Source organism: Sander vitreus, chromosome 19 (assembly GCF_031162955.1).
Source record: "Sander vitreus isolate 19-12246 chromosome 19, sanVit1, whole genome shotgun sequence".
NCBI lineage: Eukaryota > Metazoa > Chordata > Actinopteri > Perciformes > Percidae > Sander > Sander vitreus.
This window is the reverse complement of record NC_135873.1, coordinates 18120109-18140671: the sequence shown is the minus strand read 5'-3', so window position 1 is coordinate 18140671 and position 20563 is coordinate 18120109. Positions and strand designations below refer to the sequence as shown.

The window sequence follows — 20563 nt, the reverse complement described above, 5'->3', positions numbered from 1 at the left end:
ACTAGGCTCAAGGCTTTATGACACCAGTTGCTTCTCCTTGAAGTCCTAGAGTTTACACAAAATTAAAGAATATAAGAGAACTCTTGTAAAATATATAAGAGAATATTAACCTATTATGTTAAAATAAAATTTTGCCATTACAGTACGGTTAAACCGTTCCACCAGCCCATCACTTTGAGGGTGGAGAGATGTAGTCCTCGTCTTGCTCACCCCTATCCTCTGGCAGACCTCACAGAAAACATGGGACTCAAAGTTCCCTTGAGTGTCATGGGCCGGGCGAGGCGAACATGCAGGCGCAGCCGCTCTGGCCTGAGACCCTGCAGGAAGGCATGAAGAGCCAGTTCCTCTTGAGCTGCTGCATTGAACTGTTGGTATCCTTGTTGAGTTTGTAGCTGAATATCTGCAGCAAAGGTGCCCAGGCTCTCCCCCTCTTGGCGGCGGCGATTGGCTAGTTGCTCTCTGCTCTGCTCAGTGAAAAGTCTCTGCCCAAATCGCCTTTCCAGTGCTGTCGTCAGGGCTTGAAGGTCCCGTTGCTCTGCTGGGGCTAGGTCAAGGAGCACCTGCAGCGCCTTTCCTTCCAATGCGAGCGCCAGATGTATAGCAGCTTCCTCCTCACCCCAACCGCTGTGCCATGTTGCTAGTCTGACTTGGGAGAGGAATGGCTTTAAGGGTGTCATCCCGTTGTACTTGGGCAGCTTGGCTGGGGTCCTAGGCACAGCTGAGGGGTAATGTACTCTTTGTAAGGGGGCAGGTGGTGATGGCTCATGGGCAGCAGTGGTGGTGACAGGCAGTAGATTGGCATCTGTCATCTGCAACAGAGTATCACTGACAAGGGCACTCCCAACCTCTAGGGGGCGATGGCGCGGCGCGCTGAAACTGTCAGGGCGTGTAGTGGCAGACGGCCTCCAGGGGGCGATGTCGCAGCACGCTGGAGCCGTCAGGGAGGGTTGGAAGGAGTCTCTCCTCGTCAGCGTTGAAGTGGTCCAGGCTGCGACGGGTCAGCTTGATGGCTCTCTCCATCGACTGGATCTTGGCTTCCATTTGTTGTACCATCTCTTCAACTGTTTCTTCCATTTTTACGATCTGCTCAATCCCACTTCTGACACCAATGTAGCATGTGGAAGAAGTCAAAGAGCCAGAGATATAGAACTCTGTGGTCATTTATTCAACCGCTTTACACACTCGATACACAGAGGTCATCAATCTACCCCAGTGTTTCAGTCATGGTAACCCAACAAATGTAAATAAACATGAACACATTATCAAGACTTAAACCTAGGTAACGTAAATGCAAAAAAAAAAAAAAACACTAACAGAACATCATTTTCCCACTTAAACTAAACACTTAAACAACACTAATACCCTAGTCCCATGATGCTTTGCACTGCCATGCAGAACAGTTAACACAACGGCATCCTGCCGGTCGTTACAATATTTAAAGCTTTTCAATTTAATGGCTTTCTCATTTATGAAGACAATCACATCAAACCACCTGTAATATGTCTCAGACATCCTCCCAGAACTTTCACAGCTGTTAGTTTGTGAAAAAGTCTTTAGCAAATCCCGTAGCATCCTCATCAGTGACCTATTGTCTCTAAAATGCATATTTAAAGATTATCAATTTAATAGGTTTGTCATTTATAAATATATTGACAACCCACTTGTAATATGTCTCAGACATCTTTTCCCAACTTTCACAGCTGTTAGTTTGTGAAAACGTCTTTAGCAAATCCCGTAGCATCCTCATCAGTGACCTATTGTCTCTAAAATGCATATTTAAAGGTTAGCTGGGGAAAAGGCTGTTAAGTTGAGGTTCGGTTGGACGGTTTCAGTTCCTACCTATTATTGATTGTTAATGATGCATTGCATACTTGTATGGCTGAATGGGCTGTTTCACACAGTAAGAGTTTTGTAACTTTTTGGATTATGTCTGAGACATATTAAAAGTGATTTGATGTCCATATCTTCAGAAATGACAACCATATGGAAATAACCTCTAAATTTGCATTTGTTAAAAAATTTATTTTTCCAAGTTTTTTTTCACAAAGTTAAATATGTGAGAGGTTGTCTGAGAAATGTAAGAGGTGATTTGTTCTCAGTAAATTCATGAATGAAAAACCTATTGAAGTGATAACTTCTAAATGTGCATTCTTTACACAATAGGTCACTGAAGATGATGCAGAATTTGCTCAGTACTAACAGCTAAAAGCTGTGAAAGTTGTGAGATAACTGAGACATGTTACATATGTTTTGATGTCAATATATTCATTAAAGAGAAACCTATTAAAATTATAACCTTTAAATATGCATTTAATAGCCAACAGATCACTGATATTAATAAGGTATTTTCAACGTATTTTTACACAAACTAACAGCTGTGAAAGTTGTAAAAAGATGTCTGAGACATATTACAGGTGGTTTGATGCCAAAATATTCAGAAATGAGCAAGCCATTGAATTGAAAAGCTTTAAATATGCATTTTAGAGACAATAGGTCACTGATGAGGATGCTACGGGATTTGCTAAATACTTTTTCACAAACTAACATCTGTGAAATTTGTGAGAGGATGTCTGAGACATATTACAGGTGGTTTGATGTGATTGTCTTCATAAATGATAAAGCCATTAAATTGAAAAGCTTTAAATATGCATTTTAGAGACAATAGGTCACTGATGAGGATGCTAAGGGATTTGATAAAGACTTTTTCACAAACTAACAGCTGTGAAAGATCTGGGAGGATGCCTGAGACATATTACAGGTGGTTTGATGTCAATATATTCATTAATTAGAAAATGGTTGAAACTACCATATTTATTGGTAACTATAGCCTACATCTTTATTTATATTTATTTATTTTTACTAATTCACAAGTGTGAAATGTTTAATGGCTCTCCCTCTCTATAATGGAAGTGGTTTGAGATTTATATGCTGAACAGCAAAAAAGGTATTGAAGATTGAAATAGTTGGTATTGCAATTTCACGACGGTCCCTAAATATGTCTATTGTGACATGCGCGTTGGACAGACATTCAGTTCTTTGCGCTCTTAACTGCATCGTTATTTTTGGTGATTTTGAGTTAAAAATAACTGTGAAACGTCTGTCTATATTACCTCTCCAACATACCCTGGAACTGAGTAAAATTGAGGCTTTGACAAGGACCTATTGAAGGTAACATCCGTGAAAACCGACGAATGTCAAACATTAAACTAACTTCACCCCAGTACCAAATAACGTGGATGGTTACATACAACGCTCTTCACAAGTAAAATAAATGATTAGCTCACTACTTTCATTGAATTTGGGTGTTTTAGTCAATTTTATAGCAGTTGACAAAAAAAATTGATAAAAAAACATCAGAAAAAGTGACTAAAACGTCAAAACATTTCCAAAACATCGGAAAAACGACAAAAGTGTCAAAAAGACGACCAAAACATTGAAAAAAGTTACATTTTTTTACACAGAAAAGCAAAGTTGCACGGTCCTGCCACTAACTGCATTAACCTACTGCAGCTAAAAGCTATTTAAAAATCTGTACAGTGAAGAGCCTTTTTGTTATGCTCAGTATTGAGTTAATCCATTATTGGATGAGTTTAAAAAAGACTGTAGTATTGCAGTATTTCCTAAAGCTGAATTTCGGTCTCTAAAGTAATGTGATAATTTATATTTCCTGTGTTGCAGGAGGACAGAGAGGCTGTAACACTTCCATCTATCAACACTGGCCCAACTGCACTATGTCAGGTGAACTGTGACTTTATAGGTATATTATGTCATAGATATGTATGTAGGTCACATGGGGCTTCACATTAACTTTTATGCTCACCAGCTACTGTGGCTAGTAGTTTTGGAAAACTCAGCATTTTCACTAGCCGCTATTTTGTGGGAAATTACGTATTATTTAAATAAAGTTGACTATGATGTGCTACAATTAACTTGAAGAACCAGATTTACAACCATTTAAAATGTAAATGAGCACGTTAACACCCAGATCAAGAATACATAAAACATATAACACTGCAGTCATCAAATATTCAGCTCTGATGTGTGTAAAGCTCCTTTTTGTATAAAAACATACAAGCGAATAAGACATAAAAAGAGTAGCTTCTGATTGCATAGGCTAAATGGTGCAGGGTGTAGAAGATTAGATGAAAATGGTTTGGAGCGCGCTCACTCGCGTTTCACTTAAAGTGCTCATATTATGCTCATTTTCAGTTTCATAATTGTATTTAGAGGTTGTACCTGAATAGGTTTACGTGGTTTCATTTTCAAGAAACACCATATTTTTGCTGTACTGCACATTGCTGCAGCTCCTCTTTTCACCCTGTGTGTTGAGCTCTCTGTTTTAGCTACAGAGTGAGGCATCTCACTTCTGTTCCATCTTTGTTGGGAGTTGCACATGTGCAGTACCTAGGTAAGGTCTACTAGCCAGTCAGAAGCAGAGTATGAGGGCGTGCCCTGACAGTACCTAGGTAAGGACTACTAGCCAGTCAGAAGCAGAGTATGAGGGCGTGCCACGCTAGCAGCTAGGCGAGCATTATAACGTGTGTTACAAAGTGAAGTAAAGGCTGGACTACAGTAGAGCTGTTTGGAGCAGTTTGTGAACAGTGTTTTCTCTGTAAGATGGTAAGTCCCTTTGGGGTGGACTGTGTATGGAAGACTGTGGGCTTTTTCACTTTGTAAACCTATACGTGAACAAAATTATATATACACAATAAAGGAATGGGAAAAATCCCAAAAGCATAATAGTAGCACTTTAAGCAGCCGGCATGCTCGGTGACGGGAAGCGCACGGAGACCAAATGTTTTTACCAAGTAAATTGTCCTGCTCTCTCTGTACTTCTTCTACAAACCTATCCACTAGTTGTTTTTTTTTTTTTTTTTTTAAAAGGGGACCCTTCAAAAAAAAGTGTATTATTACTCAGAATAACAATATCCAATTTAATCTTTATGTAGAAAAGGCACCTCTTGTCCATAAATTCACCACTACTTCTGACTTTAACAAAAGACATGAAGACAAACCTGCAATGATGGAGATAAAAATATAGATATTATTTTATCAGACATATATTTATTAATCCTAAATGTATTATACATTTTTGACTGTATTATATAATTGCATGTTAAGTCTGTGTCACATGTCCAAATTCAGCAAAGTTGATGACATCATCAGGGTTTTTCTTTATAACACAAAGCCTGCATTACAAACTGGGGTCTTGGAGACGTGGGCCATTTACTAGACAGAGGGTCTAAAAGATGCTATCAAATTGCATTATGGGAAATGTAGGATCCAGTGTTTTTGGGGCTTGACCCATGGTAGGACTTAAAGTGAGGATATCTCTGCCTCTGCTGCTTTGATTTTGACCATTTACAAATTAAATGTCTCTTGCAAATCCACAAATTTAATAGAAGTTTAATACTAAATCACCGGTGTGCTATATCAATTTAAACAGACAGATTAGCACCTTAAGTAAATAGGTGAAACAGTTACCTTAACATATAACATAACATACTGTATGTACCCATTCTTATGTCTTCTTTGATGCTCTTATTTTTTAGAGGACAAACAGGAATTGGCACGAGACCAAACTGAAGCCAAAGCACCTCAGAGTAAGTGTCTCAGGCCAACATGGAAACACTAAATGTTTTATGTTTCTGTTCATTCATTTATGGCTAAAGCAATCCCAATGTTTTTACAGCGGAGTGATCCTGTCTGTCTCCACTATCAACTACAGCTGCTGCAACTAGGCAGACCCCCAAATGGTCCATATTTAGAGAACAGAATTCTGCACAAAGCCCATTTTTTCAAGGTATGTCATTTATTTATTTATTTACATATCATTTAATGTCAGTGAATGTGCCCATTTCATCTTTAAAATGAAACAAAACAGACATAAAGCTGTAAGTCTGTGGCAGTTCCTTTGTCATCTTTCTTTTAATACAGAACTCAACTCAATCATACAGACCTTTTTGTTTTTTGAACAGGTTAAGGCTACCAAGGCCTTACTAGACCTACATGAATATGGGAGAACAATTGAGGACTCAACAAAGTTACTGAGGAGCATGGAGGCACTCAGCGAAGAAGATGAGGGCAAAGAAGAAAGAGAGGGAAAAGAGAAGGGCAGAGAGACGGACAGTGGGACTTATCTGTCTGTTAGGTCAAACAAAGATGATGTGGACAACGGAAGTGACGACAAACTCCCAGTGACAAACATGATGTGTGATACAACGACCAGTAAGGTTCAGAGAAAGGAGGAGCCTCCATTTCTTGTTGAAGAGAAGAGATTCATGGTCTACATATGTGGTGCATACAAAGGTAAGAATGACCAAATCTCTGATGTTTATACTGTGGAACATATTCTTTTTTGAATGCCTGGCAGGTGTTCAGAATCACTCCGAACCATTGTTATAACTCAGTCTTTAGTTTGACATTGGAGAGTTAGATAAGAAGATTAATACCAATCTCATGTCTGTAAGTTAATATGAAGCTGGAGCCAGCAGACAGTTAGCTTAGCTTAGCATAAATGCAAGAAAAAACTGGTAACAGCTAGCCTGGTTGTGTCCAACGGTATCAAAAACGCAAACTCATGAAACAAAACTGAAAAACTGTCAAACTAGGCGGTCCAATATGAATCAAGATTCTGTTACTGTATTGCCTATCTCTTGCCTCAAATGTTTTCAGAAACACATTTTATGGTTTAGCTGTAATCTGAGAAAGTTTGTGATTTGGCTGCCATTTTTTTCCTGCTTGAAAACAGACCATGCACCGCCCCGATTTGCAGCGCTACGTCACACGTTTTGTTGCTCTCATTGGTTGTAGGTCTATTCAATTGCAGCCAGAGACATTTTGGTCTGCATGGTTGATACCACCCTTTGGAAATAGAAAATCAAAAGAGAGGTTCCAGACTAATATGAATTTGCAAGTGAGTCTGGTGCCAGGCTAGTGAACCCACTGCTGTTCAGCCTGGAGTTAAGTAACTCTTTAGGGTGCTGATATTTCAGATGCTGTTCAGTTTGCTGCCCCCAAGTTACCAAATAAAACCAATTAATGGTGCTTTAAGATTTAGGTTAAAACTGTTTCTACAACTAAAATCAAATGTCAATACACCCTGAAGAAGGCCGCTTTGTACCGATACTAGTGGGTTTTCGATAGATTTCGATATGAAATAGCCATTCAAATAAAGGCTATTTTAATTTTGAGTGCCTTGGACCTTTTTATTCATTTTTTTTCTCTTTTGAAGTTGTTAATATTTGTGGTTTTGTTCCACATATGACTTTCAGCTCCATCACCACATAATTCGGCAGCCATATTTATTAAATGCAAAGAAATGTCACAACAGTATTGATCATTCAGAATTTGTCTTTCTCTGTTTTCTAAAGCAAAATCAGTCCCAATTGACATACAGTAAAAGGAAGATGTAACAATTGTTTTCCACATGTGCATATGTGTTTGATTCAGACACAGTTGCAGAGAGAAGTGCGCTCATGGAGAATGTTTATCCCAGACTGTATCTGTACTGTAAGCAGAGAGGCTACGACTTCAGCATGGTTGACCTCCGCTTGGGGGTTGGATCACCTGTAGCTGAACTCCACAACACTGTAGAGCTGCATGTGGAGAATCTCCAGCGATGTCAGGAAACCCAGGGTCCAAACTTTATAGTGAGATATCAGCATGTTGTATTATGTAACAGTAAAAGTGCCGAGACAGCATCTTTGCATTTGAGATGATGAATTCATATATATCTCCTCTCTTCTGTTGGTCAGTTGTTTGTAGGACAGAAGAATGAGGTCCAGAGCCTTCCCTCCACCATCACCAGAGAGGCTTTTGAGGCCATAGTGAGAGTGGTGGAGAAAGACCAACAGCAGTCGTCCAAGAACAAACCAGTGGAGGACTTTCCTGCCTCGGGCTCCCAGTCCAGCATCACTACAGACAGCAGCTCTGGCAGTTTTGTCCAGGATTCCATTTATGGGAATGATCTGATTTTCGGAGAACAGGCTAAAGTCTCAGGACTGCTAAGCCAGAGTTCCTACAACTCATTTTCAGGAGGAGAGGAGGCCAGACTCAGCCCTGTGGGTGCAAGGAGCCCGGGGGATTTGGACAAAGACCTTACGTTACTCCAGACGTGCTACAGGCTGGACAGGAATTGCCTTCCTCCTATTTACCGCTTACTTCCCATCAGGTGAAAACAATCTGCTGGTCACAGTTTATGGTGTAGCAGATCTATCCATGACATGCTCTCCCTCATAAAGATTTTTGGTTAACATTTTAAGGATTGCAATGTCAGTCGGTTGGTTTGTGTAGACTGAAATATCTCAACAACTATTATGGCGCTTACCCACTGCTAGTACTAGCTCTATTCTACTCGGCTCGGCTCAGCTCGACTCGGCTGCGGCTCCCCATCCTCCTTTTTCCATTGCAGATTTAGTACCGCCTCATGCATGAGGTCATCATAGCGACGCTGCAGGAAACTGCCGTGACCTAACGCAACAAGCACACAGAACGTCAAAGGTGTGTTGTTTTTGACTCTCGGCATGTGGCTGTTGCCACAGCCAGAAGACACATTTTGTTTCAAAAGATGCTGGAGGCAGCAAAAAAACCACCGCTGGCGAAACTATTTAAAAATAGCGGGTTTGTTCAGGTCACCCCCGTCTGTCGCTAGCAATAATGACGCAGTGATTAGTGACGATTCTCTCCAACCAATCAGTAGTCTGCAGGTTTTCACGTCACCTTTTGGTATCGCCTCAGCTCGCTCGGAACCTTGACAGAGGTGATACCGTCACCACATTTAAGAATAAACTGAAAACCCTCCTCTTTGATAAAGCTTATAGTTAGGGACGTGGCTCATAATCAGTCGCTCCCGATCTCATCGCTCCCGGCGGCCTCCCAGGATACTGCGCCATGGGACTCAGCCGCCTGCCAACGTCCATCTTCTTGCTGTAGCGGCCGATGCGGTTTGCCGGGCTCGCCCCCCTTCAACGCCGACTGACCAGCCGTCGTCACAGAAGAGAATTGCCTCCACGCGGCGAAAGCTTCTGAGGGATGCAGTAGTCAGACGGTCCGGTGGCCTACACTGCCTGGATCGGCCAAACGACAACGTTCCTCAAATACAATCTCCCCAACCGAACGCTTATAGTTAGGGAGTGAGGAGTTGCAGCGTATGCCTAGACCGGCATACACAGCACCCCAGCTTCCCTCTGCTTCTCCTCATAGTCATCAGATCTACCTATCATATAATCAATAATATAGTGAGAGTAGAGGGAGGCAGGAAGTACAGCCCGTTCCGGCAGGGGGGAGTTCAAGCCCGACCCGGCACCTCTCTTTAGCCTGCCTCTCTTAGTTATGCTATTATAATTCTAGACTGCTGGGGAATTTCCTTCCTCCCTATGACACAATGAGCTGCTCTTTCATCTCTCTTTTCATTTGTTCCTCTTATGTGCATCCTTCTCCCAGAAATGCTTGTTATTAACCCAGAATATCGCCTTGGATTAGGGTGGCACCAAGACCTGGGTCTTGGGTGCAGCAGTCGCTAGGGACCTGCTACACCCTGCTACGCTCTGCGATTCCCTGCAGTGTCCGGCTGCGTCCTGCTGCGTCCTACCGCGTCCACCCATGCTGTGCTGTCCCACATTACACCCCGTAACGCCCTGCTGTGCCCTACTATGACATGAACTACTATGACTACCATTGTAGTCACTGTTCCATTATCTTTATTGTGACTATTACTACCACTGTTCATCACACCCCCAACCGGCACCGTCAGACACCGCCTACCAAGAGTATGGGTCTATCCGAGGTTTCTTCCCGAAAGAGAGTTTTTCCTCGCCACTGTCGCAATAGCTACCGCTACTGCTTGCTCTTGAGGGAATTATTGTAATTGTTGGGGCTTTGTAAATTATAGAGTGTGGTCTAGTCCTACTCTATCTGTAAAGTGTCTTGAGATAACTCTTGTTATGATTTGATACTATAAATAAAACTGAATTGAATTGATACTAAAAAAAGTACCTGTTGGCAGGTACCGGGGACTTTTTTTCATAATGGAAAAACAAAAAAGGCGAGTAGAGGCAAGGTGAGCAGGTACCATGTAATGGGAAAACGCCATTAGATCTATTACCCCAGAGAATGAATCCTAATGACCGTGGCAATTCTCAGACATTTCCTCTGCTATCATCATTAGGGTTGAATTTTTGGTTTTGTGTGAAATATCTCAGCAACTGTTTGATTGATTGGCATGGAATGTTGTACAGATATTCACTGTCCCCAAAGTATAACTCCCAGTGACTTGTTTATTCTCCTTATAGTCAATCACATTATTCAATGATAAGAATGTCTATCAGCCCCTCTATCATCCTGTCACAACGATCAATAGGGTTCAACATCTAGAAAACATGAACATAGGTGTAACAACCCTATTCATGATCTCCTGGTGACATTCACAGCTTTCACCATCCCGACATGTTGAGCATGGACATGGAGCGCAGGAAGCAGGCCATGAAGGACTGGAGCGCTACCTGCTGCAGACTTTGGGCGATTCTACAACGCAGCGCAGATGAGGCAGTGGGGCAAGAAGAGGCATCACTGTTACTCAGAACAGGTACGGTTGAAAAACATATAGTGTTATTTTTTTCTTCTCGTATGATAGACAGTGGTGGGAGAAGTATTTAGATTATTTTCTTAAGTAAAAAGTACTAATACAACACTGTAAAAATACTCTGTCACAAGAAAAAGTCCTGCATTAAACATGTAACTTAAAGGAGAACTCCGGACAATTTTTACGTTAATCTTAATCGCTATAAATATGGGAGTACAGTCGGAAAAAAAACCGACCCCAATCAGTGTGGTCAACATGGAGTAGCTGCAGCTACATCTATGAGCTTCCACTTAGCTAAAATGCCAGTTGTCTGGGCAAGTTTTAGTGTGCCTTTGTGCTTCTTAACAGACACAAAATGCAATTAAAGCTGCAAGCAGCTTTGGATGGGCCCTCACGCCTCTGCGCGCGTCGGGGTTACTGGCGGACACCGCTCCTTGCGACCGTGCATTTGCGCGACACTTAGACACTGTAAATTGTCACCAATGAAAAGGGAACTCCCTGCTGAGTTCAATAATACCTCACACAATACTCTACGTCATACAGTTCATTAGCTGTGAAAGGGGGCGTGGCCAAAGCATAGGGGTCAGGGCAAACCTTTACCAATAAAAAAAGGAAGTCTCTGCTGAGTTAATTGATACCTCACATAAGACTCATGATACCTCACACAAGGGTCTACCTTAATAGGTTCAAATGTTATGAAAGGGGCGTGGCTTACGCATAGGGGGCGGGCCAAACCATCACCAATGAAGAAGGAACTCTCTGCTGAGTTCAATGACACCTCACACAAGACTCTACCTTTAAACGGTAAATGTTATGAAAGTGGGTGTGGCCTGAGTAAGTGGGCATGGTTAAAGTATGGGGGGCGGCTCATTATCACATGTAGCGAGCCATTTTTGTGCGCCTATTCCCGAAACAGCGTGGTGAAGTTGGCTGGACATTTGATATTCACTTGATATTCAATTTTAACTTCCTGTTCTGTCGCTAGGTTCTGTCTAAGGGACTGTCGACAAATTACCGTTTTGGTAGATTTGCAAACAATTTTCTTAGAAAAATATTCACCAAAATTCAATAAAAGGGACTTTTCTCATTCTGATTGCTGTAGTAGTTGCCAATGCTAATTGCAAATTAGCCGGAATTCTCCTTTAAAGTGGCTATATGTGACTTTCGTTTGTTGTTTTGATTCTAGCGGCCACTTTGGACAAAAGCGGTAGTGTTTTTTCTTTACGGTGCTGTATTACCCACTGTATTTCTGAGTTAGTGTTACCGGGAGGTCATATAGTCACAATGAATGTTTTGCTCAGACAGAAAATCATTCATTTACAATAAGAGAAAACGTTACAGATGCATCGTTGCATTTCAAGTGTTGCATACGGTAACTTAGCCTACTTTGGATGTATCGTGAGATAAACCGGGTATCACTGTCGCTGGGTCACGAGACAAAACATGAAGAGATTGTTGTAGCAACGAACGTAATAATAGCTTAGATTTATAAAGCACATTTCATGAAACCCACGGACACTTTACACAAGTACAGGGATACAAGGGAAAAGAAAATAGTAAGCCAACACAAACACTGAAAAGAAACAGACTGAAAATAAATAAAAACCGGGCGCTAAATGGAAGGGGGACGTAATTTGATGTTTGCTACTGACGTACAACCACATGCCCCATTGTGAAGTTATTTTATGAATGAAATAGACAAATTACATACCATTCAGGGTCGGTTTTGAATCATTTACAATCCTGTAATTGCCTCCATCTGTTGAAAGCCCAACTGAAGTGCACTCACGTTTTCGCCCGTTGTCTTTCACTTTCCCTTTTAGATTTTAGTTGTTCTTGGTTTAATTTCCTTCTTTCCTGTGATGGTCCTTCCCCAGTATCAGCCATAACTACAGCAGATAACTTCTAAAATAACATTAAAATCAGTGCTGTCAAACGATTCAAATATTTAATCGCGATTAATCGCATTAATGTCATAGTTAACTCGCAATTAATCGCACATTTTTATCTATTCTAAATGTCCCTAGATTTCTTTTTGTCCAATTATTTTTTCTCATTTTAATGCTCTTATCAACATGGAAAAGTGCATCAGCTTGCTTTGTGCTTTTGTCGCCTGGCTTTGACGAGGGGGCGGAGAATTCGCATCAGCTGTGTGCTTGGCCATCAAGTGGTATTTCAGACTGGACGTGCTGCGATGATAGCTCAGTTCACAACGACAAAACACACAAATCACTTTGGTCTTGTCAATGGAACCATTTGGCAACTTTTTAAAAGTAAACTTTCCATTCAGAATCTTATTGGCATCCATTTCGGCATCTCGCGCTCGCCATCCACTCAAAATGTAACGTTAGCCTACTACTCTTTGGCCGGCTCACATGCCCAAACAAGTGTGTGCGGCGTGCCTGTTGTTTTGTTTCCAGTCTAGCTAGATCCAGTGTGGTGTTGTAGTTTTTCTAACGTTACTAGTTGTTGCAACAGCATGTGAAAAAAAACTACAAAGTTTGCTATGCCAAAAAGAACGTTAATCTCGCGATAAAAAATGGACGCCGTTAAAATTGGTTTGTGTTAATGCCGTTAATAACGCGTTTAACTGACAGCACTAATTAAAATGCAATTAGGCCTTGCCTATATAAAGAAATATCTTGCTTCCTTTTACCTGGCTGGATACTCACTAATGCAGGCTTTTCCGGTGTTACAAAGAAATCTGTGACCCATTAGAGTGTGTTACTGTTGCGCCGTCTACCTGCCGCAAATCATTCTGTGACTGTGCGGGAAAAATCTGACCCGGGCAGCAGCACTAATAAAAACGTTTGCTGTTACAGGTCATTTATGATCATTATATGAAAAATGACAGTTTTAGAAACACTAAAAAGCTACATATAGTCACTTTAAAGCTATAGTGTGTAGTTTCTGTCTCCCCATGAGGAATTCTAAGTAATGACAACAAAACTGTAGGCGAGTCCAAATGATACAAGCCTTCCGTGACCGCGCACCGCCCCTCACCCCCTCCTCCACACAGTTGCTAGTAGCCAAGGAGGACACGGAAAGGAGAGGAAGTTACACTAAAGCTCTAAGTAAAAGTACAGTCAGGTCCATAAATATTGGGACATCGACACAATTCTAATCTTTTTGGCTCTATACACCACCACAATGGAGTTGAAATGAAACGAACAAGATGTGCTTTAACTGCAGACTTTCAGCTTTAATTTGAGGGTATTTAAATCCAAATCAGGTGAACGGTGTAGGAATTACAACAGTTTGTATATGTGCCTCCCACTTTTTAAGGGACCAAAAGTAATGGGACAGATTAACAATCATAAATCAAACTTTCACTTTTTAATACTTGGTTGCAAATCATTTGCATTCAATTCCAGCCTGAAGTCTGGAACGCATAGACATCACCAGACGCTGGGTTTCATCCCTGGTGATGCTCTGCCAGGCCTCTACTGCAACTGTCTTCAGTTCCTGCTTGTTCTTGGGGCATTTTCCCTTCAGTTTTGTCTTCAGCAAGTGAAATGCATGCTCAATCGGATTCAGGTCAGGTGATTGACTTGGCCATTGCATAACATTCCACTTCTTTCCCTTAAAAAACTCTTTGGTTACTTTCGCAGTATGCTTCGGGTCATTGTCCATCTGCACTGTGAAGTGCCGTCCAATCAGTTCTGAAGCATTTGGCTGAATATGAGCAGATAATATTGCCCGAAACACTTCAGAATTCATCCTGCTGCTTTTGTCAGCAGTCACATCATCAATAAATACAAGAGAACCAGTTCCATTGGCAGCCATACATGCCCACGCCATGACACTACCACCACCATACTTCACTGATGAGGTGGTATGCTTTGGATCATGAGCAGTTCCTTTCCTTCTCCATACTCTTCTCTTCCCATCACTCTGGTACAAGTTGATCTTTGTCTCATCTGTCCATAGGATGTTGTTCCAGAAATGTGAAGGCTTTTTTAGATGTTGTTTGGCAAACTCTAATCTGGCCTTCCTGTTTTTTGAGGCTCACCAATGGTTTACATCTTGTAGTGAACCCTCTGTATTCACTCTGGTGAAGTCTTCTCTTGATTGTTGACTTTGACACACATACACCTACCTCCTGGAGAGTGTTCTTGATCTGGCCAACTGTTGTGAAGGGTGTTTTCTTCACCAGGGAAAGTATTCTTCGGTCATCCACCACAGTTGTTTTCCGTGGTCTTCCTGGTCTTTTGGTGTTGCTGAGCTCACCGGTGCGTTCTTTCTTTTTAAGAATGTTCCAAACAGTTGATTTGGCCACACCTAATGTTTTTGCTATCTCTCTGATGGGTTTGTTTAGATTTTTCAGCCTAATGATGGCTTGCTTCACTGATAGTGACAGCTCTTTGGATCTCATATTGAGAGTTGACAGCAACAGATTCCAAATGCAAATAGCACACTTGAAATGAACTCTGGACCTTTTATCTGCTCATTGTAAATGGGATAATGAGGAAATAACACACACCTGGCCATGGAACAGCTGAGCAGCCAATTGTCCCATTACTTTTGGTCCCTTAGAAAGTGGGAGGCACATATACAAACTGTTGTAATTCCTACACCGTTCACCTGATTTGGATGTAAATACCCTCAAATTAAAGCTGAAAGTCTGCAGTTAAAGCACATCTTGTTCGTTTCATTTCAACTCCATTGTGGTGGTGTATAGGGCCAAAAAGATTAGAATTGTGTCGATGTCCCAATATTTATGGACCTGACTGTAAGTATCATCAGGAAAATGTACTTAAAGGATTAAAAGTAAAAGTACTCAATGCAGAAAAATCCTCACATTTTAGAAACTGGAAATGATCAAAACAGTTCTGTCAATCAACTTTAATCGTCTAATCAATTTAGCTGGACTTGTTATATTGGTGGGTAGTTTAATTTATAATGAAACATCGTATTTTACAAACTACATGTTTTGTGTGCAAAAATCTTTTGTAAAGTAACCAGTAACTAGGGCTGTCAAACGATTATTTTTTAATCGCGATTAATCGCTGAATTTCAATAGTTAATCGCGATTAATCGCATGTTTTTATCACATTATTAAAATTCTATCTTGCAATTTAAGTACATATTAACAATGGAAAGCAATTCTTACCATTGTGTCTTGATTGGGAATCAAATGAATGCAAGGAAAGTTACTTTATGAACTTGACTTTAAGATTTGTATTTGTTTATTATTTATTTATTGTAAACTAAATAAAAATGTTTTAATCTGTCATTATTGCTCAATTCCTCCAAGTACCTAACTAAAACCTAAAAATCGCTATCCTTACCAGAGTCAAGATAGTGTGCAGTAACTTCTAAATAATTTTGATTACTCACTGACGTCCAGTGATCACCGGTTAATGAGACAGCGTTTGCACTTTGCAGCAGTTCCAGTTGGGCTGCTTTCTCCGTGTCGTACAGGCTGTGTATGCGTGAAACTACTGTCCCCCTCGACGGCAATGTATAAGACGGGTCAGAACATGCCACCGTAGTACTTCTTTAAAGTGCCCATATTATGAAAAAAACACTTTTTCTGGGATTTGGGGTGTTCTTTTGTGTCTCTGGTGCTTACAAACTTTGAAAAAAATCCATCCATGCTGTTTTGAGTGAGATACGGTTTCTGAATGTGTCCTGCCTTCAGTGTCCGGGTGAGCTGTTCAAAATTGGCACGGCTTGTGACGTCACAAGCCGAAACGAGCTGGCTAATCGCAACCGTTAGCTCATAGCGTTAGCGTTAGCATGCTAATGCTAGCATGCTACCTCGTTCTCAATAGCAAAGCACTGCTATAACACACACACAAGTTCACCATAATCTACAAAAGAACTACTTCCATGTGCGCCCTCATTTAGAAGTCTCCCAGCTAATCCTGCCTTGTAACTGACCGAAGTTGGAGAAACAGCCTTTCTTTTATTGTCTATGGAGCTAGCTAGCTGACATGATCTACATCTGAGCTACTGCGCATGTGCAAGTGCAATCAAAGATGGTACAGAAGAAGAAGAAGAAAAGAAGTCTCACTCTGTAGCTAAAACAGAGACCAGGTGAAAAGAGGATCTGCAGCAGTGAGAGAGAGCGGTGCAGTACAACAAAAATATGGTGTTTTTTGAAAATTAAACCATGTAAACCTATTCTGGTACAACCTTAAAATACAATTATGAACCTGAAAATGAGCATAATATGGGCACTTTAAGACCCGAGACTTCTACGATGCTGACAGGTCTGCAGTTAGTTGCCACCCATTTCGCAAGAGCTGTAGTAATTGTTTTGGATTTGTTTTCATCAACAGGTCGGCAAGTAGCACTCTCCAAAATAGTGCTTTGCCTGAGCCTCCTAGCATCAACCCGGGTCACGTTAACTGTAATATGCTTACCTCGTAGGTGGTAGCTCAAGCTTGACGTGCTTCGGTGATATTTTAATTCGGCTTTACGCAATGTGCATATGGCTTTCGACTAGAGATGCACCGATAGACTGGCCGGTGACCGGAATTGGCCGGTTTTCACGTGCTCGGCCGTGACCGGCAACCGGCAGGTCAGTCTGACATATGCCGATTTCATGCCGGTCAATGCTACAATTAACTGACAACATAAGTTATACGAGTTACAGTTTTCAAGGATGCACGCACGCACGCACACACACACACACACACGCGACAGCACAGTCTCTTTTTCCTTTTTCTCAACTTTTCCGCCGTGTGTTGCGCGGTGTGAAGCGCGTCCGCGCTATTCTTGAACATGTAGGGAACCTCGTGAATTAACCTGCAACATGTCAGCTGTTTGGAAATTCCTTAGCGTGTGTGCAGAAGATAACAAGTTTGCAATATGCAACACCTGCAAGGAAAAAGTAGGGCGTGGAGGGACGACACCAAAAACCCAAATCACATTTTTTGTAGTTGGATATTGGATATGAAAAGAAGGAAATGGTTCTAACATTGCACTTTAGATGTGTGTGAATTTCCCCCACCAGGAGTAATTTATATTGTTCTATTTTATAGTGATCCATTATCTGTTCAAAAAATGTTCTGTGCAAAATGTTCTATTAAAGAAAAGATAGAAAATAAATATTTGTGTGTGCTGTAAAGTGGTTAGAAAAAATGAAATCGTAATCGGATAAAATCGGTATCGGCTGGCCTAACTCAAAGAAAATCGGAAATCGGAATCGGCCTAGAAAGTTGTAATCGGTGCATCTCTACTTTCGTCTTGTCTACGAGCCGTCCGGGAGTTTTGGAAAATAAAAAGCGGCATTCAGAATTGTGTTGCTGCTGTCTTTCTCCATCATGCCTGCAGCCTGCAGCAGCAGGATATGTTACAAAGAAGTATGGCAGCTTGATGATAAGTAAAGGTGCGGCAAAGGGTCAAAATAGTAGCCTGTTAGGCACGACGCGAAGCCGAGTGAAGTGTAAAATAAATTAATAAATGGCGGCATTTGATTAATGCGATTAAAAAAAATTAGCGCGTTATCCTCGGCCCTTAATCGCATCACGATTAATGCGTTAATGCTGACAGCCCTACTAGTAACTAAAGCTGTCAGATTAATGTAGTGGAGTAAAACGTACAATATTTCTCTCTGACATGTAGCGGAGTAGAAGTAGAAAGTGGCATGAAATGAAAAGACTACAAGTAGCTACAAGTAGCTCAAATTTGTACTTAAGTACAGTACTTGAGTACATGTACTTAGTTACATTCCACCACTGATGATAGAGGTGTCTCCTTAATCTTTCTGGCCAAAGAAATCATTCCACTGTGCTGATGGATACAGAGGAAGCATTGCAGTGAATCTCAGTATAGACGTATTATAGTTTATAGCTTTAAAAAGCTGAACAGTTCCTATGGTTTAACAGTGACAAGAACTTATTTCTCGAGGTATATGCTAACTAATGGCACAAACCGATGTCACCATGATCTTTTCCCTTTTTTTATGTGTAGTTCTTGACTGGGAGGTAGAGACGGCTCTGCAGTCTGTAAAAGACGCTCCGCCAGAGGAGCACTGCCACTGCTATAAGAGGCTTATCCCAGACCTTTACAACAACCTGAAGAATAAACATGCTGCTCAGTACACCGACCTCCAGGAGGGACGGGCTCAGCTCGATCCAGTCCTCAGCACAGCACACCAGCAATTCATGGACCGGCTCCATGAAAAGGTATTTTCACTGTTACTGGCTCTTAGTCTATATCCACGATGTTCCACTTCCTGGATTGCTCTGTTGCCGATGGAAATTCCGCCGGATTTCATTCATTTAGGCTGGATATCCGTTACCTTGGGCTTTCTTTGTGTTGGCATTTTAAACTTAGATTTATGAGGACTATGGTTGACCTTTTTTCAGATCTCTGCAAGGTAAATCCAGACAGCTAGCTAGACTATCTGTCACTATCTGTCCAATCATGTTCCACCAAAACAAGTTCCTTCCCGAGGCTGTGGAGGTATAGGTCTGGCAATGCGAGACTACTGGCTTCAACTGAAATCACATTTAGTCTTACTAAAGCTAGTTTGGGATCAATCAGAAGTGCTCATTTACTCTGTCAGCTTCTGAGAAGGCATGCTGGTCTACATGTCTGACAGTTGACAGAGGCAAAGAGACAACAACTTTTCTCTGCTAACTGTGGCTTGCAGTACTTGGACAGTCAGTGTTTTGTTAGAAGCAGTGTTGAAGAATTAAGATTCCTAGGAACCTGTAATTTAGCATCTGAAGTCACTGTAAGTTTTTAAACTGTTAAGTGTGCTTCAGCAGACAAGCGAGCTTGCAGTATGGTGTTAGCAGTGGTTTCCCAGGTGGATGTTTGTTTGGCTTGTCAAGCAAACCAAAGTGCAACACAAGACATGTCTTTGTAGATTTTCTTCTCTTGTCTTTCAGTTCCGCCTCTTAAGTATGTTTTATTAATTTCTATGTCTACATCATCAAGCTGCGCCACACCAACATTTATGAGCGTAATGTGGGATGGGGACGGAAAGGCCTGAAACACAATCGCTCACACCAGTTCTACATCGAGCGCATCTCCTCCCACTTTCAAAGGACTGTTATCAACTCCCTCAATAAGTACAACATACACACATATGGAAACATTTTATGAACTAATGACTATCTCTGTGTCATAAGGGTTACATCTATGTTATTTCACTTTTTCAGAGTAATGAAGGCCACCAAAACTCAAGGCCCCTTTGACACAGTGAGGAGAGAAGCTGTCAGAGTGCAGATACAGGCCGACATACAGCGTCACATTTACTATGGACTCCATCTGTGAGTGGCTCATTGTCTTTCTTGTCCATTACCAATCTCAAGAGCTGAAAATACACCACACTCTGGTGTGCTTAGGTTACAGTGACTCACAATTCTCTGTTGTATCCACACTTCCTCATTTACGCTGATAAGATGGCTGTATTTTCACATAAAAATCATTCCCAGTGCAGCTTGATGTTGTTGCGAATATCTCATTCAAAGCCGCTGTGTGTAGAATTGTTTAGTGATTATAGCAGATTTCAAATAATTCTGATTTCATAAGTTTTAGTTTGTAGTCAAATGATGTAATGCTGGTGAACATTGTCTTTGTTTTGCTTTCAGCCCATTTATCCCAGTGTCCCCTGGTTGGATCAGTGTAGAAGGGCTTTTTTTTTATTGTCCCCTGGTTGGATCAGTGTAGAAGGGCTTTTTTTATATTATCGCCTCTAGTTGCCAAAATCAGAAAAAAATTCAAATCCTTCACATGTTGGCTTTAAAATATATTTAACTTGAGCTCTTTTAATGGTCCTGAAAACCTTTTTTTCTCAGTCAGTTATTACTGTGAGCAGTGGGATCCACACAACACAAAACCATCTGCTAGTTAGAAGATTACCTGTTTGTTGTTGTCATTGCTTTCCTGTCTGGTTTAAAGTGGATGATGTTTAGTTGGGAAAATATGATGTCACATATTTCCATGTAGTAATCAAAGTTTGCGACATTTGACTGTTGCCTAATTACTCATGAATATTTAATGTTATAGTGAAGTACT

The 20563-nt window shown here is 41.1% G+C and overlaps 1 protein-coding gene across 1 annotated transcript in view; it reads left to right on the top strand.

Annotated features, from left to right (window-relative positions):
• LOC144534419 (uncharacterized) overlaps positions 1-20563 on the top strand; it is a 62835-nt gene that overhangs the window by 1753 nt on the left and 40519 nt on the right. Inside the window, exons 2-11 of the mRNA XM_078276336.1 lie at positions 3679-3738; positions 5553-5603; positions 5693-5803; positions 5979-6309; positions 7453-7652; positions 7758-8173; positions 10431-10585; positions 18506-18720; positions 19481-19614; positions 19705-19815. Coding sequence (XP_078132462.1) covers positions 3679-3738; positions 5553-5603; positions 5693-5803; positions 5979-6309; positions 7453-7652; positions 7758-8173; positions 10431-10585; positions 18506-18720; positions 19481-19614; positions 19705-19815 — 1784 coding nt within the window. The remainder of the gene's footprint in view (positions 1-3678; positions 3739-5552; positions 5604-5692; positions 5804-5978; positions 6310-7452; positions 7653-7757; positions 8174-10430; positions 10586-18505; positions 18721-19480; positions 19615-19704; positions 19816-20563) is intronic.